General features: G+C 50.0%; 1 protein-coding gene across 3 annotated transcripts in view; it reads right to left on the reverse strand.

The window, feature by feature from the left end:
- The window catches only part of LOC140430757 (Golgi-associated kinase 1A-like), a 54,563-nt gene that overhangs the window by 24,145 nt on the left and 5,940 nt on the right, over positions 1 to 24,478 (reverse strand). Inside the window, exons 2-3 of one of the 3 annotated variants that reach the window (XM_072518435.1) lie at positions 9,840 to 10,033; positions 6,370 to 7,720 (exon numbers count right to left, since the gene is read on the reverse strand). In XM_072518435.1, the coding sequence (XP_072374536.1) occupies positions 6,370 to 7,422 (1,053 nt within the window). In that variant the 5' untranslated portion in view covers positions 7,423 to 7,720; positions 9,840 to 10,033. Of the gene's footprint in view, positions 1 to 6,369; positions 7,721 to 9,839; positions 10,067 to 24,478 lie in introns of all 3 variants that reach the window. The other 2 variants (XM_072518434.1, XM_072518436.1) reach the window with 2 other exon arrangements.

A 24,478-nucleotide genomic window follows, 5' to 3' on the forward strand; every position in this document is an offset into this window, starting at 1 on the left:
GGCCGATCGGCTGTGTTTCATTTGCTGGTGGGTTGTTGGGCTGGTGAGTCACCATTCCACAGCAGAATGATGCCTGGTTGATTTTAAATCCCATCGGCCTGTGAATGTTGTGATAGGCAGGAGATGGCAGAAAATAGCTTGGATCGAAGCACGGTTCACGCTCCTGAGCTGAGATCACAGCAGGGGAGGCCGAACCATTCTCACTCCAACATCCTGCTCATAACACCTGGTGAAAAAGGCGATCAGTGGCTTCAGGCCCTGATATGTGACTTGATGGATTTTAATATACCCAGCCTGCACCCACAGAGATAGATTTCAAAACATTCCCCTGTGCTTCAAACTTGCACATTACTGATATCACCAAATGTCAATGGAGCCTCACCATGTCACTGGATGCGCTAAACCTGACCTGGGTGGGATCATCGCCAATAGTAAAGGTCAAAGGGTAGAGGTGGGAATGTGGAAAAGGTCATGTTCCAAAGCACTTAAATGCCACATCCTGATGTGGACAGAAATCTCTCTAGTACGAGTTAAATAGATTGTAATAGATGAGGTTTGACAGTGATCCAGCCATTCGCATATGAATCCTAACCCTAATAAAGTTGATAGCCTAACCAGCCGCTGGAATGGAGAGGAGTTGATGATCACAGATCCCAGGAAATCACCTGCCCCGGAATCACTGACCCCGGAATCACTGACCTCGGAATCAGTCACCACAGGACCACTGAGCCCAGAATCACTGACCCCAGAATCACAGAACCCAGATCAATGACCTCAGAATCACTGACCATGGAATCAGTGACCCTGGAAACAGAGACCCAGAAACAATGATCATGGAATCAGTGATCCTGAAATCAGTGAGCCCAGAATCATTGCCCCCGGAATCAGTGATCCCAGAATCCCTGGCCCCAGAATCAATGACTTGGGAATCAGTGACCCTGGAATAACAGACCCCAGAAACACTGACCCCAGAATAAGTGGCCCCCGAATCTCAGAACCTGGATCAGTGACTTTGGAATCACGGAACCCGGATCAGCAATCCCAGAATCAGTGACTCTGGAATCACAGACCCCAGAATCACAGGCTCCAGAATCAGTGACCCCAGAATGGCTGGCCTTGGAATGAGTGACCCGAGAATCAGTGACCCCACAATCAGTGACCCCACAATCAGTGACCCCGGAATCAATGACCCCAGAATCACTGACCATGGAATCACTGACCATGGAATCTGTGAAATGGGAATCATTTACCTCAGAATCAATGACCCTGGATTCAGTGACCCCTGATACATCATCCCCGTGAATCAGTGACCCCTGATACATCAACCCCGGGAATCGCTGATCCCAGAATCAGTGACCCGAGAATTAGTGACCACAGAATCAGTGACCCCAGAATCACTGACCATGGAATCACTGACCCCGGAATAGTGAAACGGATCAGTGACCCCAGATCAGTGACCTCAGAATCAGTAGCCCCAGAATCAGTGACCCTCAAATCATGAACCAGGAATCACTGACCTTGGCATCACTGACCCTGGAATCACTGCCCCAGAATCACTGACCCTGGAATCACTGACTCCGGAATTGCTGACCTCGGAATCACTGACACCAGAATCAGTGATGCTGGGAATCACTGACCCTGGAAATCTCTGACTCATAAATCAGTGGCCCAGGAATCGCTGAACCGGGAATGATGATCCTGGGAACAGACAAAACCTAAAATCACTGACCCCGGGATCGCTGATTCCAGAAACAGGCACCGTGAAATCACTGACCCTGGAATCACTGACCCCGGGAATCATTGACCCAGGAATCGATGACTCCGGAATCACTGACCCCGGGAATCACCGACCCCGACCTGGAATCAGTGACCCAGGAATCAATGGCACTGGAATCACTGACCCGGAAATCATTGACCCAGGAATCAGTGAGCATGGAATCAATGAACCTGGAATCACTGACCGCAGAATCATTGACCCGGGAATCAGTGCCACCGGGAATCAGTGACCCTGGAGTCACTGACCCCGGTAATCAGTGACCCCAGAATTAGAGCCCTGGAATCACTGACCCCAGAGTCAATGACCCTGAATCACTGACACCAGAATCACTGACCAGGGAATCAGTGACCCTAGAATCATTGACCCCAGAATCACTAACCCTGGGAATCAGTGACCCTGGAAATCAGTGACCCCAGAATCAATGACCCCGGGAATCAGTGAGCCCGGGAAACAGTGGCCCCAGGAATCAGTGACCTCGGGAATCAGTGACCCTGGAAATCAGTGACCCCGGGAATCAGTAACCCCTGGAATCAATGACCCTGGGAATCAGTGACCCCGGGAATCACTGACCGAGAATCAGTGACCCTGGGAATCAGTGACCCTGGAATCAGTGGTCACCCTATGTTACATGATTGTTACTTTCCTACATTTGTGAAGTGATTCTATCCAGCTGCTTGTGGCAGTCATCTCAACCTCTCTTTGTTTAAAAACTGTATAAAAATGCCCTAAAAATAGTCAAATTTAAAATATTCGGTGCAGATCCTTCTGAGCTCACCATATAGTTTGTGGGACATTGGAGGAATCAGACATGAAAGCCCAAAGTTTGTTAAAGATTTTTAATTAATCTGGGAAACGTCTGAACATTTAGCTCCACTTCAGCCAGACTGAAGATCTACTGAATACTGACTAAAATAAATTGGATCATGTGTCTGAAATATCTGACAACTCTCTGGAAATAGTTGTACCACCGTCTTTGTTACTGAGCTCTGAAACATTTCAGAAAGGAAGATTTCATTGGCAAACCCTGGGCTGTCCAATAAGGCACATGGCCCAAGATGCACACAGCCAAACTGAGGAAAAACCAGGAGAGACTCCTAGTAAGTTTGAAGAAGCATTTTGTTGAGTTAACAAGTGTGGGGCCTCTGTAACAATATACATTCAGCCTGAAATTCTGCAATGGTCTCATACTGTCACTCCTCAAATAGGGGTGTGGGGAATGTAAAGAGAGAGACGGAGACAAAAGGGTAAAATGAGAGAGGGGAGAGGGTGAAAATAAAGAGAGCGCGGGAAGGCAGATATGGGATTAAGAGCAAGGAGGGGAGACAGAGAGAGAGAGGTACGGGAGAGGGAGGGTAGAGGGAGAAGGGAGAAAGAGAGCATGGGAGAAGGGAGAGAGAAGGAGGGATACAAGCAATGGACAGAATGTCAGAAGTGTAGGGAAGATTTTATTTAACCATGTGGTGTATATTTGTAACCATTTCTCACCTAACATTCGAAAGTGAAGCAAACTAGATCGCTCCACATAATGATAATTCTTCAAACATTATCTCGGTGTACCCCCTTTCACTCCCCTGTTAACAGCCCCTGAAAGCAATGCCACATGCTGCTGGTCAGTTTGAAGGGCCTGCAACACCTTGTCCAACTTAACCTGGACTATAAGTGCTAACAAGCTATTCGGCCACAGAGGCATTATGGTCAAAGGTTGCTCCGTCCCAAGCTGCTCTTATACAAGTGCACTGGCTGGCTGCAGCCACTGGACTGGGGTCTGGGGTGTGAACTCTGCCAGATTCATCCATCATAGGCCCTGACTGTGGTATCAGATCACGCCTCTTGCTTCACTGAGCCCAAAGCGTGTATTGAACCTCTCCCCTTTGAAGATGGAACATGGAGGTGGAATGTCTCGGCAGGGAATAGGAAAGGGATAGAGTTGAGGACTGGAAATAGGGAGGAATATCCGAACTGCAATGAATATGATAATATAGAGAACCAGAAGAGAACATTGCAGTGAACCAGTGGTTGAGAAATAATGGCCTGGATTCTTGCATATCTGGAACATTGGATCACATTGTGGTTTTGCAAAAGACATGGATCCAGCCCTTGGTCTGTAACAGTGTAGGTAGCAGAGGAGGAACATATCAGCCATGATAGAATGGCGGACAGACTCGATGGGCCCAATGACCCAATTCTGCTTCTATATCTTATGAACTCATGCAGGACCTTACCTGTTTGTTATGGAATGTCAGGATAAGGGAGGGAAAGAAAGGAAGAAAACAAAAAAAAAGACATTTGAGTTGGCCATTCAGCCCCTCGAGCCATTCCCAGCAATCAATTGCAGCTGTAGTTAATTTCCAATTACTGCCTTTGCTCCCTATCCCTTGCTGCCTGTCCCTAACAATCCATCAATCTCAGTCTTAAAACCTCCCATTATATCAGAACCCACAGTTTTCTGAGGGAGTGAGTTTTAAATTTCTGATATACTTTGCATGGAAAAGTGCCTCCCGATATTGATCCTCAAGGCTCTTGTTCAGATTTAAGATGATTTACCCCTCATCCAGATTCCCCTTTGTGTGGTTGTAGTTTCTCTCCAGCTACCCACTCAAACACTTTTAACATTTTAAACACCTCGATCGTCTCACCTCTTCCTCCCTCAATCATAGAATCCCTACAGTGCAGAAGGAGGCCATTTGGCCCATCAAATCTGCATCGATCCTCCAAACGAGCACCCAACCTAGACACATTACCCGCCCCCATCCCCCACATTCGTAACCCCGTAACCTAACATACACAGCTTTGGATACTAAGGGCCGAGTTAGCATGGCCGATCCACCTAACTCAATACTCAAGAGGTCGTGAGCAGCATGTCCCCATAATTCAACCCTCTTTTTTCAATAATTTGACAAATCAATAAATAATGACAAATAAGGCCAGCATTTATTTTCCATCCCTAAGTCAGAAGGGGGTGGTGAGCCACTTTTAAGATCTACGGCGCCAATCAGACGGGCATCGCGCTGGCCCAAAGGTGCGGAATGCTCCGCATCTTTGGCGGCCTAGCCCCAACATTGAGGGGCTAGGCCGACGCCGGAGGGATTTCCGCCCCGCCAGCTGGCGGAAATGGCGTTTGTTTCCCCGCCAGCTGGCGCGGAAATGCGGCGCATGCGCAGGAGCGTCAGCGGCCGCTGTCAGTTTCCCGGCGCATGCGCGGGAGCGTCAGCGGCCGCTGTCAGTTTCCCGCACATGCGCAGTGGGGAGAGTCTCTTCTGCCTCCGCCATGGTGGAGGCCGTAGCGGAGGCGGAAGGGAAAGAGTGCCCCCACGGCACAGGCCCGCCCGCGGATCGGTGGGCCCCGATCGCGGGCCAGGCCACCGTGGGGGCACCCCCCGGGGTCAGATCGCCCCGTGCCCCCCCCCAGGACACCGGAGCCCGCCCACGCCGCCTGGTCCCGCCGGTAAATACCAGGTTTGATTTACGCCGGCGGGACAGGCAATTTCTGGGCGGGACTTCGGCCCATCCGGGCCGGAGAATCCAGCGGGGGGTCCCGCCAACCGGCGCAGCCTGATTGGAGAATGGCCGTTGGCCGCCGTGAATCCCGCCCCCGCCCCCGCCGAAGTCTCCGCTCCCGGAGATTGGGCGGGGGCGGGGGCAGGATTCACGGCGGCCAACGGCCATTCTCCGACCCGGCGGGGGGTCGGAGAATGACGCCCCCCGTGTCATCCTGAGAATGGACCGTGGCACAGTGGTTAGCACTGCTGCCTCACTGCGACTGGGACCCGGGTTCAATTCTGGCCTCGGGTGGCTGAGTGCAGTCTGCACGTTCACCCCTGTCTCTGCGTGGGGTTCCTCCGGGTGCTCCGGTTTCCTCCCACAGTCCAAAGATGTGCAGGTTAGGTGGATTGGCCATGATAAATTGCCCCTTAGTGTCCAAAGGTTAGGTGGGGTTACGGGGATGGGGCGGGGGAGTGGGTCTGGGTAGGGTGCTCTTTCAGAGGGTCAGTGCAGACTCGATGGGCCAAATGGATTCCTTGCGCACTGTAGGATTCTTTGATTCTAAATCTGCATTGAGCCCACTTCAAACTGAATGGGCGGGTTTCTCCCGCGCACCAAGGGCGGGAATCTCCGCGAACCGGCGGGGCGGGCCACTTCAGCGCCGGGGAGTGGCGTGAACCACTCTGTCGTCGGGCCGCCCCAAGGGTGTGGAATCCTCCGTACCTTCAGGGGCTAGGCACCTTGAGGGGCTAGGCCGGCACCGGAGTGTTTGGCGCCACGTCAACCGGCGCCGAAGGGCCTCCGCTGGCCGGCGCGAGTTGGCGCATGCGCGGGAGCGCCGGGGGGTCGGAGAATCCCGCCCCAGATTTCTGGTGCGGCACAACATTGGGATTCTCCATTTCGCTGGCTGGTCAATGGGGTTTCCCATTGTGGGGCAGCCCCACGCCATCGGGAAACCGGGCTGCCGGCTAAACGGAGAATCCCGACGGCAGAGAATTCCGCCCAATATATCCTACCTGAGGTGCAGTCACGAATACTCAGAACAAATCTCTCGATGTGGTACAAACCAAGGGTGCAGAAATTTACAAGTTCCCTTCTCCCGAAATTACCTGGAAGAAATAATCCAACAATTTCAGCTTTTCCAGCTCTGGGCTGTTGTCCCGGAAACACACTTCAGCCTTATCTTCACTGCATTGCCTGAAGACAGATGGGAACTGAGCCACGTGGAAGAGATAGGTGTCCAGGTACTGGTTGGCACCTTGGGGCAGAGAGATCTGCGGATCCCACCACACGACAGGCCTTGCTGATCTGTCCCTGTATCTGGATGGCAGCAGGGGGGAATGTAGATGCCGCGCGACCACCGGCTGACTGACATGAAGGCCCAGAATTCTGTCCAAGTGGAAAGCCGCGACCTCCTGCAGGTCACCGAGCTCCTTCAGAACTCCACAAACTCCAGCTCTGCACTGGTCTCTGCTGCCCTCCACAGGAAGTGTATGGTTAATGCCCAAGACGACACGGACCATCTGCTTCCCCTTGGTCAGGCGGTCAACCTTCTGAACAAATCCTTCAGCAAGGAACTTTACCAACTGCGCGTCTCTCTGACTGAACCAAGTGGTGGGTTTGTTTGAGGGTGACCCCCCAAGGAAATCCATCGAGTGGAAAGTGCCGAACTGGGAACATTGCAAGTTGTTTTTTGCTGGTTTCTTTACTTCTTTCCTCTTCTTAACTTCTTGTCTTACTGGGGAATCCGCATTATTCTTCCTGCCTGATTTCTGAGTGGTGACCTTATCCATACCGTCTTGTGGAGCACCCACTATTTCATTGTCCTCTCCCAACCACTTCATACCACTTTTGCTTTTTGGCTTTCTGACTGGCCTGGCTTTGTAGGCCTTTTCATTTAGGTTTGACTCTATAATCTGCACAGAATCCCGAACAAAAAACTCCTTCCGTTTATATTTACTCTTTGGTTGTAAAACACTCTGGCGGACACCTCTGCCTTTGACTCCATTTGCTCTTGTGTAAGGCTGCTGAGTTCCCCGGCTATGGGGATTCCTCTCCATTGCCATTGAGGTGACATCCAATGTTTGCATTCTGCAAAGTAGGAGATACACAGATCCAAGCAGGCTAGCACATAGAAGCATTTTCTTCTTGTTCAGTCTCATACTTATCCGTCGCAGAGAAACCACAGGTGCAAAGAAAACGGTGAAGTTTTAAAATTCCGGTACAGTTTAAAGAACCGTTCAAGAATCAAGATTCACTTCAATTCTGCCTGTCGCTCCATCGCACTCTTTATTGGTTAAACGTAACCCCCGCATCCAAGGCAGAGCAATGAATATTTGGGAATTCTTAGAAGACGGTGACGCATTGAAGAAGCTGAGATATTTTTATATATAGAATAATGAATGGTTGGGAGCTTCATGCAGATGAAATGTCACCAAGGGGTTCAGAGGATGATGAAAACTGCAAAGATAAAATCCACATGATATATATTCAAGTCCCAAAAGTAGATTACAGCCTTGATTTAATTGTGGGTAAATCTGTAACTCCAGGCAGCATAAGGCAATTCAACTTTAGGCAATAATTTACTCTTTCATGAAGATATTTTATGGAATTTTAAACCAGTGAAATTTATACCATGTACACAGTATGTTATATCAGTGTCGTGTAGCTACTGTTTGATGATATATATCTGTGTGGCATATACACTGTTTAATGGTATTTTATATCTGTGTGGTATAAACACTGTTTAATGGTATTTTATATCAGTGTGGTGTATGCACTGTTTAATGGTATTTTATATCAGTGTGGTGTATGCACTGTTTAATGGTATTTTATATCAGTATGGTATAAACACTGTTTTATGGTATTTTATATCAGTGTGGCATAAACACTGTTTAATGGTATTTTATATCAGTATGGTATAAACACTGTTTTATGGTATTTTATATCAGTATGGTGTATGCAGTTTAATGGTATTTTATATCAGTATGGTATAAACACTGGTTTATGGTATTTTATATCAGTGTGGCATAAACACTGTTTAATGGTATTTTATATCAGTGTGGTGTATGCACTGTTTAATGGTATTTTATATCAGTATGGTGTATGCACTGTTTAATGGTATTTTATATCAGTATGGTATAAACACTGTTTTATGGTATTTTATATCAGTGTGGCATAAACACTGTTTAATGGTATTTTATATCAGTGTGGTGTATGCACTGTTTAATGGTATTTTATATCAGTGTGGTGTATGCACTGTTTAATGGTATTTTATATCAGTGTGGTATAAACACTTTTATGGTATTTTATATCAGTATGGTGTATGCACTGTTTAATGGTATTTTATATCAGTATGGTATAAACACTGGTTTATGGTATTTTATATCAGTGTGGCATAAACACTGTTTAATGGTATTTTATATCAGTGTGGTGTATGCACTGTTTAATGGTATTTTATATCAGTGTGGCATAAACACACCAGTGTGGTGTATACACTGTTTAATGGTATTTTATATCAGTGTGGTGTGTGCACTGTTTAATGGTATTTAATATCAGTATGGTGCATGCACTGTTTAATGGTATTTTATATCAGTGTGGTGTATGCATTGTTTAATGGTATTTTATATCAGTGTGGTGTATACACTGTTTAATGGTATTTTATATCAGTGTGGTGTATACACTGTTTAATGGTATTTTATATCAGTGTGGTGTATACACTGTTTAATGGTATTTTATATCAGTGTGGTGTATACACTGTTTAATGGTAGTTTATGTCAGTGTGGTGTATACACTGTTTACTGGTATTTTATGTCAGTGTGGTGTATACACTGTGTATTGGTATTTTATATCAGTGTGGTGTATACACTGTTTATTGGTATTTTATGTCAGTGTGGTGTATACACTGTGTATTGGTATTTTATATCAGTGTGGTGTATACACTGTTTATTGGTATTTTATATCAGTGTGGCATAAACACTGTTTAATGGTATTTTATATCAGTGTGGTGTATACACTGTTTAATGGTATTTTATATCAGTATGGCATAAACACTGTTTAATGGTATTTTATATCAGTGTGGTGTATACACTGTTTAATGGTATTTTATATCAGTGTGGTGTATACACTGTTTAATGGTATTTTATATCAGTGTGGTGTATACACTGTTTAATGGTATTTTGTATCAGTCTGGTGTATACACTGTTTAATGGTATTTTGTATCAGTGTGGTGTATACACTGTTTAATGGTATTTTATATCAGTGTGGTGTATACACTGTTTACTGGTATTTTATGTCAGTGTGGTGTATACACTGTTTAATGATATTTTATATCAGTGTGGTGTATACACTGTTTAATGGTATTTTGTATCAGTCTGGTGTATACACTGTTTAATGGTGTTTTATGTCAGTGTGGTGTATACACTGTTTAATGGTATTTTATATCAGTCTGGTGTATACACTGTTTAATGGTGTTTTATGTCAGTGTGGTGTATACACTGTTTAATGGTATTTTATATCAGTGTGGTGTATATACAGTTTCATAGTATTTTGGGCGACATTCTCCCATGCCGTGCCTTACCGGAGAATCGATGTTTGCGCCATTTTCCGACGCCGTCCCGCCATTCTCCCAACCTGCGGGAACGGCTGAATCGTAGTCTGCACCGCGCACATCGGAAAAACCGCGGAGAGGGCAATCGAGGCTTCACACAGGCCCCTGCAATTCTCCGGTCCGGATGGGCCGAAGTCCCGAAGTCACGCCGTCGTCGTTCACCCCTGCAAAATATAATTGTCAGCTAGTCGTGCTGGCTGACGAAGCGGAAGAGGGAGGTAAGTAGGCGGGCCTATCCCGGCAAACCAGGAAGTAGCGTCCGCAGTCAATGATATTGGGGGGGGGGGTGGAAGGGGGAGGGGGAAGGTGGGGGAAGCGGGAGAGCGGGAGGGGCGAAGGGGGAGAGGAAAGGGGAGGGGAGGGGCGGTGGGGTAGTGGGGGGGAGGGGGAGGAAGGGGGTATGGGGGAGGGGGAGGTGGGGGTGATTTGTTATGTTCTAGGTGTAACATAAGCGGCTTCCTTGTGGTGCACGTGACAAAGGAAGGTTCAGACGTGGAGATAACTTCAACACGTTTATTAAACTATTTACACTTCTATTACTCGGGTTCGACACTACTGCTAATCCTACTATAGCTACCCAGACTGACTAACCAGTTGCTGCAATCCACGTGGTGGGAGTGATATTGAATCAACCCGGTGTCTGAGCTCACTGACTGTCTCCACTGGGAAAGAGGAAGATCATGTGTGCAGTGTCCTTATATATGGGTTGGTGTAATGCCCCCCTGTGGTAGTGTCACCTCTGTGTGTGTATTGTGACTGTCCATTGGTCGTGTCCTATCTAACTGATCTATTGGTTGAGCGTGTGTGTGTGATGTTTCTGGTGCTCCCTTTAGTGTCTAGCTAGCCTACATGTATTTACATTGATGCACATCACCACAGGGGGGGGGAGGAGGGGAGAGAGGGAGGGGGGTGGGAAGGAGTGGGGGAGACGGTGGTCTGGGATGAGCGACGACAAGGCCAATGAGGATGGGTTGTGTGAGGGAGTGCACGGAAGGGGGAAATGGGGTTGGGAACGGTGGCGGGGTTGTGGTCCTGGGAAGGGGAACGGAGGACGGAGCGGGGAAATGATCACACCATCCTGCCGGGTTAGGGGGGGGCAACTAACAGTTGGCCGCGACACGGAGAACCCCCGATGGAGTGTGCATGCAGGAGGGTGGCGAAGACATCGTAACAAACCGGCGCCATGGTGAAGGGGTCTGTCTGCTGGCCGAGCGATGCGGAGGCATGGGTTGAGCAGTGTGGGAAACGGATACCGTTGCGGGTGGGACGGTGCATGTCTGATTGAACAGTGTGCAGGCTGACTGGGCACCCATCCATCCAAAGGACCCTGGCTGCTGCTTGTCAAAGCGCCCTACTAACAACCGTCCTTGCCTCTCCCTCCCATACCAACCCCCCCCCCCCCCCCCCCCTCTTCAAGTGCATGATGTTTTCGCAGCAGCCATTGATGTTCGCCGCCGTGGCGGCAGCGGCAGCCATGCAGATGGCAAACCGTCACGTGCGAGGAGGGAGGCTCATGGAGGGTGCGGCAGAGGGAGTGGCAGCGGAGGGTCCCGTGCCAGGTGCTGCTGCTACAGGCCACCATGCCCGACCAGTCCACAAGGAGGCGGAGGGTGCGGACCATCTCCACGTCGCCAGCCGGGAACAGGGCGATGACACAGATCCTGAAGCGTCACCTGGGGACGAGGACGATCAGGTGGTCGTTCCAAGGCGGCGGAGGCGTGCCATGCATGATCGAGTGTACCGGGACCGCATCTCGTACGAGGACATGACAGAGGTGGCATGCAGGAGCAGACTCTGGATGAGCCGTGGGACGGTTGCACATATATGCAACCTGCTGGCACACCTCGAGCCACGTGGAACAGGGGGAGGACATGCCCTCCCAGTGAGGGTGAAGATAACTGTGGCCCTGAATTTATTTGCGACCGGCTCCTTCCTGTCGCCGAGCAGGGACCTGTGCGGGATCAGTCAAGCGTCGGTGCACCGGTGCATCCGGGCAGTAACCGATGGCCTCTATGCAGTCGCGGGACGGTTCATTGACTTCCCGGAGGACCACGCTCACCAGGCTGCCAGGGCATCGCAATTCGTCAAGATGGCCGGCATTCCGATGGTACAGGGCATCGTGGATGGTGCTCATTTCAACCTGCGTGCACCACCACGGGACAGGGACGTCTTCATGAACAGGAAGGGGGCATACTCGATCAACGTACAGGTGGTGTGCGACCAGGGGATGAGGATTATGCACGTTTGCACCCAGTATCCGGGAAGCGTGAATGACGCCTTTATTTTGGCACAGTCATTCATCCCCGCAATTTTCGAGGGTCACCCACCCCGGATGAGGGGCTGGTTGCTGGTCGACAGGGGTTATCCGTTGCGGCCGTGGCTAATGACGCGCATACGGAGGCCACAGACCAACGCGGAGCGCCGGTACAATGAGGCGCACGCAGCAACCAGGGATGTCGTGGAGAGCTGCTTCGGTCTCCTCAAAATGAGGTTCAGGTGCCTGGACCGATCAGGGGGCGCCCTGCAATACGACCCTGACAGGGTCGGACGGATGGTCGTTGCATGCTGCGTTCTGCACAACATCGCCCAACAAAGGGGCGATGTCATGGAGTAGGACGCACGTGAGTCCGAAGAGGCCGCCGATGCTGATCATGAGGAGAAGGGTGTGGTGGGGGAAGAGGAGGGGTGAGGGCGGTGGGGCATAGACACCATCGGGGCGCGGGATACGGCCGAGAGGCCGCACAACGGAACCAATTGGGGCAGCGGGCACACGATGTGCTGATCAGCGCACGGTTTGTTCACTAGGGGGAGGCCATCATTCTTCAGGGCACTGGCACCGTTGACCGCGCACGTTGGCACCACGCAGCACCCCCCTCACACAGGTCACACACCAACGCCCAATCCTACCAGACACAGCACCACCATCACGCCGCACTGCACCTGTGGCACCTCGTCACTGTCGGTAGACTGATACCTCCGTTAACGGGTGTGAACACTGCCACGCTGGATGATGACAACCCGCTCTGCGATGAGCTGTAAGCCACAAATCGCTACTGACTGTCTGACTCATGGCCATTTCTGAACACCGCCACCTCGGTGTCCCCTCTATGCGTCAGGGACACTCCATCACATGTCCATGTGGGGTCACGGGCGTTGTTGCACGGAGGACAAGGCGTGTTTGGTGTCAGGGTGAGGTCCACTCCCGGCCTCCGCCTTGCGATGATCCTCGGCCAGAACCGTCAGTGGGCACCCCCACTTCCCCCCCTAACCCCCCCACACTGCCACCCCGCTTCCCCCCAACCCCCCCACACCGCCACCCCCGCTTCCTGCCCCTAACTCCCCCCACACCTGCTTCCCGCCCCTAACTCCCCTACACCGCCACCCCCGCTTCCCCCCTAACCCCCCCACCCCCCCCACCCCACCCCCAGAAAAAGTGCAGACGCATGGAGGTTTGGAGTAGCAACATTTATTGTGTCAATGCAACACACGTGCCCTAGCCCCTATAACTAATCTGTGCCCTGCACCCATGCAAACTCACTACGTTCCTAACTTTTTTGCCTTACGGGCCCTACCACTACATCTAGGTGGTCCCCCAGATGGTACAGCAGGGGTGGATGCGGACTGCTGAGAGTCCTGCCCTTCGACTTGGCTTTCTGTCGGCATGCGCTTCCTGGGGCGGCCCGGCCTGGATGGGCCAGGCTGCTCGGCGGGCGTGCAGGATAGTGTGGTGACACCCTCCTCTGCCCGCTGCCCACCAGATGCACCAGGGACATGACGGGGGGAGTGCAAGTGCCAGGTTCCTCCCTTGCTGTGGCTACAGGCACAGGCACCGGGACGTCCTCCTCCCCCGGGGAGCCAATTGGCCCCCGGGCCTCGCTAAGGGACAGTGGTGCACGGGGAGGCAAGCCCCATTGCACCACCGACACCTGGCGCTGCCAGTCCTGGATGCCCGCTGTGGTATCGACCAGGGTCTGAACATTGCCGGCTATGGAGCTGAGGGAGTGCGACATCCCTTTCAGGGACATCACTACCTCCCGCTGGGTTTGGGCGACGCCGTCCATCACATGGACAAGGCCGCCGATGCTCTCAGCGATGGCCTGCTGAGACTGGGCCAGAGCCCGGAGCTCGGCGGTAATGTCCATGTGGCTCTGGAGCATGGCTGCCTGTGAGAGGGCAGTCCTATCATGGGCCACGGATTACGTGTGCGCACTAAGCCCCACGCCCTGGAGAATCTGACCCATGGCCGAAGCCGTTTCCCCCATTGCCTCCATCGCGGACGCCACCCGTGCGGTGCCGGCCTGGGTTGCAGCCATGACCGGCAATACTCCCTGCTCCTGGACGTGGATGGACTCGTCCACTTGGAGCTTCGCCTCTGACCTGATACGGCGCTCCCTCCCGGCTGGCGGCTCCCCCGGCAAGGTCCAGTGCCTTCTGCTCGTTTGGAGTCAGGGGGTGCAGCTGGGGAGATCCACCTCCGGTTCTTGCACGCTCCTGGAAATTGTGCGCTGTCTTGCCCTTGGAGGGTGGGGGGGGTGGGGGGGGTGGAGCACATGGTTAGACGCACATTTGCAGGAGGCATGTATGAACGCAACTTTATCACACACAGGGGACACTCCGACCCATGCCATGGCACCTGCCCACGGGGGAGGATCCACATGTGTCCCGGGTGCAATCAGCCCCACCCCTACCCCGGCCCCCCTCGCCCCCGGCGCCCCCCCCCCCCCCCCCGCCCCCGGCACCCCTCGCCTCCGATGCCCACCCCCCCCCCCCGCTGCCCCCCCTCCACCGCCCCCCCCCCACCCACCCCGGCACCCTCGCCGCCCCCCAGCCCCCCCCCCCCCCCTAGTGTGGGCAATGGGTGCGGGGGTATTGCCTGGGGCACGGCTCAGGGAACTTACCCTCGCTGCCCTCATGAGGTCGTGAGGCTTCTTCCTGCACTGTTCCCCCGTGCGGGGAGGTTCCCCACAGCGCTGACTGCGGCCCCCACCCTTTCGCCATCCGCGCCTCACGGTGCTGCTTGACTGCCCTTGTCCTTGTTGGGGGTAGAGGATGGCCCTGCGCTCCTCCACTGCATCCAACAATGACTCCAGGTCACTGTCCCTGAAGCAGGGTGCGGCGCGACAGGGCTCCTCCATGTCGTCTGCCGGTGTTTCCGTGCGCCCTGCGCACTTCCTTATATGTGGCGCGGCGTCATCGTGGCGCGGCATCATCGTGGCGTTGCGCGATGGTGGCGCCGCTCCAGCGCTCTGCGCACCGTGTTCCTCGCGGCGCCACTGCTGGCCCCCTCTCAGGCAGTGAATAGGCCGCGGCGTAGGCCCGTTCAAGCCATCGTGGAACACGACGGCGTTCACGACGGCGCGGGCACTTGGTCTCCATATTGGAGAATCGCCTCCCAGCATATCAGTTCGGTGTATACACTGTTTTATGGTATTTTAAATCAGTATGGCCTATACACTGTTACATGGTATTGTATATCAGTGTGGTGTATACAGTTTGATGGTGTTTTATGTCAATGTGGCGTATACACAGGGCAGGTTTCTCCATTTGGGAGACTAAGGGCGCAGTTCACCCAAAATATTTCTATGTCCGGTTTCGGGCATGTTTAGCGGGGTGTTTGTCGGCACTTGTAGCTCATTTAAATATGCGCAATGAGGGAGACATCCAGATCACGACGTTACTCGAGACTCCGGGCGAGATTCTCCACTCCCGCGCCGGTTGGGAGAATCGCCTGGGCCGCCAAAATTTCCCGGGACGCCGGTCCGACGCCCTCCCGCGATTCTCCCAAGCGGCGGGAACGGCCCCGTCAAGTTCCGCAGGCTGGAGAATCCCCGGAGACACCCAAAGTGACGATTCTCCGGCACTCCCGCTATTCTCAGGCCCGGATGGGCCGAGCGGCCAGTCCAAAACGGCGGGTTCCCGGGGGGAGGGGGGATCCTGCACCGGGGGGTACCTCAAATGTGGCATGGCCCGCGATCGGTGCCCACCGATCGTCGGGCCGTCCTCTCTGAAGGAGGACCTCCTTCCTTCCGCGGCCCCACAAGATCCGTCCGCCATCTTCTTGCGGGGCGAACTCAGGGAGGACGGCAACCACGCATGCGCGGGTTGGCGGCAGTTATGCTGCACCGGCCGCGTCATCTATGCGGCGCCGCCTTTACGTGGCGACAAGGCCTGGCGCGTGTAGATGACACGGCCCCGATCCTAGCCCATTGTCAGGGCCTGAATCGATCGGGATCAGGGCCGTTTCGCGTCGTCGTGAACCTCGACGGCGTTCACGACGGCGTGGGCACTTGGGCGTGGGAGTGGAGAATCCTGCCCTCCGTTAAATCCCATGAGAGGTTTTGAGTGTCGTGAACCTCACGAGAGCCCTCTCTCGAGATTCAATGGCTGCCATGTCCTGACACCAAGTCGATCGTGATGAGATTGTTGAATTTCACCCTGAGGGCACGATTCTCCGGAAATGTATAAGCGAGCAGGAATTGCCGCGAGCTTCCCGACACACAGCCCAACACTCGGCAACGCAATTCAACATTAATTGGCCCATTTAACGAGGCCTCAAGGGCTTCTTGCTGCAAATAACGCCTCGCCAGTTGATTCTCTGTGACTGCGCTAGCCAGCCGCCCGCTATTTCACAGTAACTTCATTGCAGTGTTAATGTAAGCCTACTTGTGACAATACAGATTATTATTATACAAGGTTAAGCTGCACTTAAACTGCACTTGCTCAGCCAAACCCAGCCAGTTTGCAATAATGGCGCCGAGGAGACCAATCCCAAGATTCAGGGACTCTGACCTGGGAAGGCTCCTGGATATAGTGGGGGCGAGGAGGGATGTCCTGGAGGGGCCCAGAGGGTGAGCAACAAGGCAGCCGGTGCTGCCTGGGATGAGGTGGCGGCAGCCGTTAGTTTGAACAGCGGTGGGAGAGGGCCCAGACTAGCGGAGGGGTGCCAGAGAGAAGAATCCTCATCTTCTTCGAGGAACGGGCCCTGGAGGTGACTGGTGTGGCCGAGGACAGATTGGTCACCCATGCAGGGGCTGGTGGATGCCGCAGAGGTGAGGAACAACCGGGCCTTACAGAATGACCCATCCCTCTCACTGACCACATGTCCATTCTCCTGCAGATCCTCCAGCCGATGGTGCCGGCCCATCCCGGGCGGCCCCTTCTCCTGAATCCGAGGAGAACATCTTGGAGGAGAGCTCCCAGGATGCCACCATGGTCACGGCACAGTTGTCATCCCACCCCCACCAGCGCAGATACACATAACTCAGTGGGAAATGTTGATACTCAGGCATCTGGTGAGCACCACACTACTGATGATGTACATCAGGTGGAGGCAGGAACCCTCAGGCGAGACAGCAGTTGCAGATCTGCTGGATCCCAGGACCTAGCTGGGTCCTGGCCAGATGCTGAGCTTGCGTAAGTGGGTTACCCGGAGCTGATGAAGATGATAGGGAGTGGCCAGGATGTTCAGAGGGAGATGTCTGCGCCGGTCCAGCAGATCCATAGCAGCTTGGAGGAGTCCCAGCGGCTACAGGTGCAGGTGATGGGGCTGGCAATGAGTGGCACCGAGGCCAACACTGCTAGGGTGGTGACCACAGTGGAGAGCCTGGTGCAGAACGTCGGCACCATTAGTGAAGATGTCCAAGGCATTGCGCAGTTGGTGATGGCCTTGCTTAGGGCCTCGGCAGAATGACCGCCTCACTGGGGGATGTCACCCAGCATTAGGCTGGCCTTGATTGAGGTTCTGCGGGACATGTCCAGTTCTCAGGTGGGCATTGCCAAGGCGCTGCGGAGCTTGTCCCAGTCACTGAGGAGCATCGCCAAGGGCGTCAACACCATGGTGCAGACCATGGGGAACCGCCAGGGCAGGCAGAGCCAGATGATGCAGGGGCAGCCGGGGCTTGAACCAGCTCCACCTCCATTCCCAGGCGAACCCCAGGGCTCCATGGGCACCGATCGGGAGGAGAGGACGCTGAGTGCCAGGCTGGACCTGTCCCATGGAGTGGCGATGGTGGGCACCAGTTCCCCCGAGTTCCATTTTTCAGATGAGGCCACGCCTCGAGGTCAGCACACGGGACAGGGCGGCACAGCTGTGCATGTGCTGCCGACAAGTGAGCTGGCGCCCTTTCGGCCCAAGAGCCCCCAAAGGACACCCGCCAGGGACATCGAATGCCACGGGACAAAGTAAGCGCTGGCTGCCTACCCCTCTGATGTGCATCCTGAGGAGATACAAAGACATAGTGGTAGAGCTAGGAGGGCGGAACGTTGAGGATCACTGAGGGCACCAGGGTAGGAGGAGGAGGGGGTGGGAAGGAGGATTGTAAGGGGTGGGGAGGGGAGGGGGGTTTGGGATTGGGGGTTTGGGGGGTGCGGCACCATTTGGAGTGAGGTATTGTACAGCACATTAAACACCTTTTTGCACAACCATTGCGATGCCTCTGTCACTTTCTTCTGCAATATGGGCTAACCCCCGGACCCTTTGCCCATCTCTCCAGGCAGCGCCCCCCCCCCCCCCCCCCCCCCCCCCCGTGGCGCTCACCCATCCTCCGGCCACGGACATATATATCCCCGGAGCTGTGTTCCATTCCCTGGTGTGGTGCTGCCTCACGCAGTATTCAAGCACAGTGTCCAGGCATCAATGTGTGATTGACATGCTAGGCAATGACTCCCACATGCTACATGGCCCGCCCACCCACGGGAATCCACTTGGCATGTGTCAAGCGTTCACTTAATCACGATTGAGTTTTACACATTGGTGAGATGTGTATGTTCTTTTATGGAAGTTTATATATTGGTGAGATATATATGTTGTTTTATAGTAGTTTATATGTTGGTGAGACGTATATGTTGTTTTATAGTAGTTTATATATTGGTGAGATGTGTATGATGTTTATAGTAGTTTATATGGTGGTGAGGTGTATATGTTGTTTGGTAGTAGTTTATATATTGGTGAGATGTATATGTTGTTTGGTAGTAGTTTATATTTTGATGAGATGTGTATGATATTTATAGTAGTTTATATATTGGTGAGATGTATATGTTGTTTTATAGTAGTTTATATATTGGTGAGATGTACATGCTGTTCTATAGTAGTTTATATATTGGTGAGACGTATATGTTGTTTTATAGTAGTTTATATATTGGTGAGATATATATGTTGTTTTATAGTAGTTTATATATTGGTGAGATGTGTATGATGTTTATAGTAGTTTATATGGTGGTGAGGTGTGTATGTTGTTTGGTAGTAGTTTATATATTGGTGAGATGTATATGTTTGGTAGTAGTTTATATATTGGTGAGATGTGTATGATATTTATAGTAGTTTATATATTGGTGAGATGTATATGTTGTTTTATAGTAGTTTATATATTGGTGAGATGTACATGCTGTTCTATAGTAGTTTATATATTGGTGAGATATATATGTTGTTCTATGGAAGTTTATATATTGGTGAGATATATATGTTGTTTGGTAGTAGTTTATATATTGGTGAGATGTGTATGATATTTATAGTAGTTTATATATTGGTGAGATGTATATGCTGTTTTTGTAGTAGTTTATATATTGGTGAGATGTATATGTTGTTTTATAGTAGTTTATATTGGTGAGACATATATGTTGTTTTATAGTAGTTTATATATTGGTGAGATGTATATATTGTTTTGTAGTAGTTTATATATTGGTGAGACGTATATGTTGTTTTATAGTAGTTTATATATTGGTGAGATGTATATGTTGTTTTCTAGTAGTTTATATATTGGTGAGATATATATGTTGTTTTATAGTAGTTTATATATTGGTGAGATGTGTATGATGTTTATAGTAGTTTATATGGTGGTGAGGTGTATATGTTGTTTGGTAGTAGTTTATATATTGGTGAGATGTGTATGTTGTTTGGTAGTAGTTTATATTTTGATGAGATGTGTATGATATTTATAGTAGTTTATATATTGGTGAGATGTATATGTTGTTTTATAGTAGTTTATATATTGGTGAGATGTACATGCTGTTTTTGTAGTAGTTTATATATTGGTGAGATGTATATGTTGTTTTATAGTAGTTTATATTGGTGAGACATATATGTTGTTTTATAGTAGTTTATATATTGGTGAGATGTACATGCTGTTTTTGTAGTAGTTTATATATTGGTGAGATGTATATGTTGTTTTATAGTAGTTTATATTGGTGAGACATATATGTTGTTTTATAGTAGTTTATATATTGGTGAGATGTATATATTGTTTTGTAGTAGTTTATATATTGGTGAGACGTATATGTTGTTTTATAGTAGTTTATATATTGGTGAGATGTGTATGATATTTATAGTAGTTTATATATTGGTGAGATGTATATGTTGTTTTATAGTAGTTTATATATTGGTGAGATGTACATGCTGTTCTATAGTAGTTTATATATTGGTGAGATATGTATGTTGTTCTATGGAAGTTTATATATTGGTGAGATATATATGTTGTTTGGTAGTAGTTTATATATTGGTGAGATGTGTATGATATTTATAGTAGTTTATATATTGGTGATATGTAAATGCTGTTTTATAGTAGTTTATACATTGGTGAGATGTATATGTTGTTTTATAGTAGTTTATATCGGTGAGACATATATGTTGTTTTATAGTAGTTTATATATTGGTGAGATGTATATATTGTTTTGTAGTAGTTTATATATTGGTGAGATGTATATGTTGTTTGGTAGTAGTTTATATATTGGTGAGATGTGTATGATATTTATAGTAGTTTATATATTGGTGAGACATATATGTTGTTTTATAGTAGTTTATATATTGGTGAGATGTGTATGTTGTTTTATAGTAGTTTATATATTGGTGAGACATATATGTTGTTTTATAGTAGTTTATATATTGGTGAGATGTGTATGTTGTTTTATAGTAGTTTATATTGGTGAGACATATATGTTGTTTTATAGTAGTTTATATATTGGTGCGATGTATATGTTGTTTTGTAGTAGTTTATATATTGGTAAGATATGTATGATATTTATAGTAGTTTATATATTGGTGATATGTATATGCTGTTTTATGGTAGTTTATATATTGGTGAGATGTATATGTTGTTTTATAGTAGTTTATATATTGGTGAGACATATATGTTGTTTTGTAGTAGTTTATATATTGGTGAGATGTATATGTTGTTTTGTAGTAGTTTATATATTGGTGAGATGTGTATGATGTTTTGTAGTAGTTTATATATTGGTGAGATGTATATGTTGTTTTGTAGTAGTTTATATATTGGTGAGATGTGTATGATGTTTTGTAGTAGTTTATATATTGGTGAGATGTATATGTTGTTTTGTAGTAGTTTATATATTGGTGAGATGTATATGTTGTTTTGTAGCAGTTTATATATTGGTGAGATGTGTATGATGTTTATAGTAGTTTATATATTGGGAGGGGAGGTTGAAAATGGGGGGGCCTGCCCACAGGGAATGACTCGAAGTGCAGCCTCGACAGAGAGAACTCAGTGAGGCCAAACAAACGACAAAGGCCCGTTAAATAGCGGGGTGTTGCTCAACGCTGCAGCCATCGGGAAACACCCCACTAAACACGTCCAGAACCGGACATAAATATTCCGGTTAAATTACGCCCGTATATGCTGTTTTATGATATTTAGTATATTGGTGTTATGTATAATCTGTTTTATGATATATATATTGATGAGCTATATATACTGTTTTATTGTCATGGTTATTCATAAAGGTCCGCCTTCTCAACCTTTCCCCTCACCTGAGGTGTGATGACCCTCAGGTTAAATCACACCAGTCAGGTCTCCCCCTTAACGGGGAAAGCAGCCGATGGTCATTTGGGAATATGGCAACTTTACCTTTTATGGTCACTTATATATTGGTAAGATCTATATGCTGTTTTATGCTTTATATATATATTGGTGAAATATGTATTTTTTTTCTACGATATCTTGTCTATTGGTGAGATGTATACGCTGTTTTGTGGTATTTATATATTGGTGAATTCATTCAGCCCTACCAGTCTTTGCCAGTTTTAAGCCCCCTTCAGCCTCCCCCTATCTGTCTCCACGAATCAACTGTCATAACTATCTATTCCCTTCTCCCTCAAATGCTTGCCTAGTTTCTCCCAAAATAAATTAATACGATTTGCTTCAACCACCCCATGTGGAAACGAGTGCCACATTCTCACCACTCTTTGGATAAAGTGAAGTTTCTTCTGAATTCCCCCTTGCATTTCTTGGTGACTGTCTTATATTGATGGCCTCTAGGTATCCCCACCACCACAAGGGGGCGCAACTCTCTGTACCCACTAATCAAATGTTTTCATAATTTTAAAGCCTCATTTTTCAAGAGGAGAGAGACCAGCCTCTTAATCCTCTCCTGATATGTTTATCCAAATATTCCTGGTATCATCTTCGGATATCTCCTCTGCAGTCTCTCCAGAGGCTTTATATCTTTTTTTATAAAATGGCAACCGGCACTGCAGTACTCCTAGCGTGGTTTAAGCAAGGTTCAATACAGGTTTAGCATAATTTCCTACTTTTTAATTACAGCCTCTGAAAATAAAACCTGGGCATGATTTTACAGTCGCGATGTATCCAGCACTGATCCTGCTATTCCCGTTGAATAGTGGGAGAGCCCAAAAATGGGAATCACGGCAGGGGCCAAACCGATCACGATGCTTCTGACCCGCAGTGCCCAACGAAATCTGGATCAGGCCCTCGCTGGGCAGATGTGAGGCAAATCAGCATATTTAAAAGAGAAACCTCATTTAAATATGAACCCGTTCGAGGTCAGAGTCTCCCGGCTCCTGGGATTCACCAGCCGCAGGGACATAGCCTGAGGCCGGCACCAATCAGTACTGGAGACCAGACTTGATGGCCGTGCCGGGGAACTCAGAGGCCATTAGAGCCCCCCAGGTGGTCGGGGACAGGGCAGGGCACTGCCAGGTTGGCATCGCAGATTTCTCAGGTTGGCACTGCCTTAAAGCGAGGAACAGTGCAAGGGTGCCATTGGGGCACTGCCAAGGGATGAGGCCTGAGGGAGGGCCATGCCTATGAAATGGGGGGTGAAGGGAGACATGAAGGGGTTGCATAAAGGGGGGACTTAAAGGGAGGAGGCCTGTGATGCGACCATCAATTCACTCAAAGACACGGGGAGAAGTAAACCATGGTTTTAATCAGCTTAGAACAGTGCCTGCCTGCGACTGGTACAATACTGGGAACTGCCTGCAGGTCAGCTGCTCTTTATACTTCCTCTTAAGGGGAGGAGCCATGGGCGGAGCCCGTACATGCCCCAACATATCCCCCTGTGGGTGAAGCCACACAATGGCCCATAGGTGGAGCCCACAGGGTTAACAACATAATACAACAGCAGAACATGATACAAATGCACTGGTGAATTACACATTCACCACAGCCCATGAAGGATGTATGAAGAGTGGGGAATAAGAAGGATGGGGGTTATGAAGGGTGGGGGATGAAGGAGAGACCTGAAGCAGATGCACAGGGGGTGCTGAAAGGGGATGTTGGCCTTAAAGGTGGGGGCATCCTCAGTGACCCCATAACTGGGTATGCTCACTTGGGAGGGGTGGTGTTGATGTCCTGATGCTGACGAGGATGGATGGGGGTGGGGCCGATTCACCTTTACACCTGGTTAACTCTCAAGGGTTGAGGCTTGAGAGTGTTTCAGAGCCTGGCTGAAACGGAGGCGGGCCTCCAGGACTGGAAGCGGCAGGTCGCGAGGGAGCCCCAGGGGTTAGCTCCATTCGCATCTTCGTCCCATGGAGTAGCTCGGGGGCCATCGGGCACTGCGATGGGAGCCATGCCAGTGACTCCCGTAGGGGAGGAACCGGAATACCGCAGCACCTCGTACTCCCCCCCACCCCCCACCCCTCTTGATCCTGGCACATCTGGTGGGCAGCGGGCAGAAAAGGGCAGGACGACCCCACCTGGGACACCTGAGCATCAGCTGGGCCCTTCCAGGCCCAGTCACCCCAGAAGACGCCCGCCAATGGGGAATCAGGTCACAGAGCGTGAGCCACAGCAGGCCGCCTTCACTCCTGATCTGCCGTCTGAGGATCCGTCTAGCCGTAGCATTAGGGCCTGAAGGCCAGAAAGTTAGACACAAATTAAGTTGGCACGGGTGCAGGGCAGTTTAGTGATGGGGGTTAGGGCACATATCTGTATATATGTTGTCCCATTAAACACCTGTTCACAATGTTACAACCTGCCTCAGTGCTCTGTCAGAAGGGTGTGAGGGGTGGGCAGGTCTGGGCTAACCGTGGAGGGGATGCGGGGGAAGGGGGGGAATTGTCAGATGTTTGGGGTGGGCTTGGCTCAGGGACCGCAGTTCAGCCACCCTCCCACACCATTCCCAACTCCGCTAGTCCAGGGATTGGAGGGGACCATGAAATGGAATGGCCAGCTCGCACGCAGAGATCACCCAGGTGGACGGGTGAAAGTGCGACCATGGGCAGGAGTCAGACATTGACAAACGATGCAAAACATCAGAGCTCATTGCGGAGCGGGTGGTCATCATCCTCCATCCCATGGGGCAGATCCGCCGCTACTGCCAATCCAGGGCTCATAGTGCAGCAGGTATGTATTACG

Source organism: Scyliorhinus torazame, chromosome 10, assembly GCF_047496885.1.
Source record: "Scyliorhinus torazame isolate Kashiwa2021f chromosome 10, sScyTor2.1, whole genome shotgun sequence".
Classification (NCBI taxonomy): Eukaryota; Metazoa; Chordata; class Chondrichthyes; order Carcharhiniformes; family Scyliorhinidae; genus Scyliorhinus; species Scyliorhinus torazame.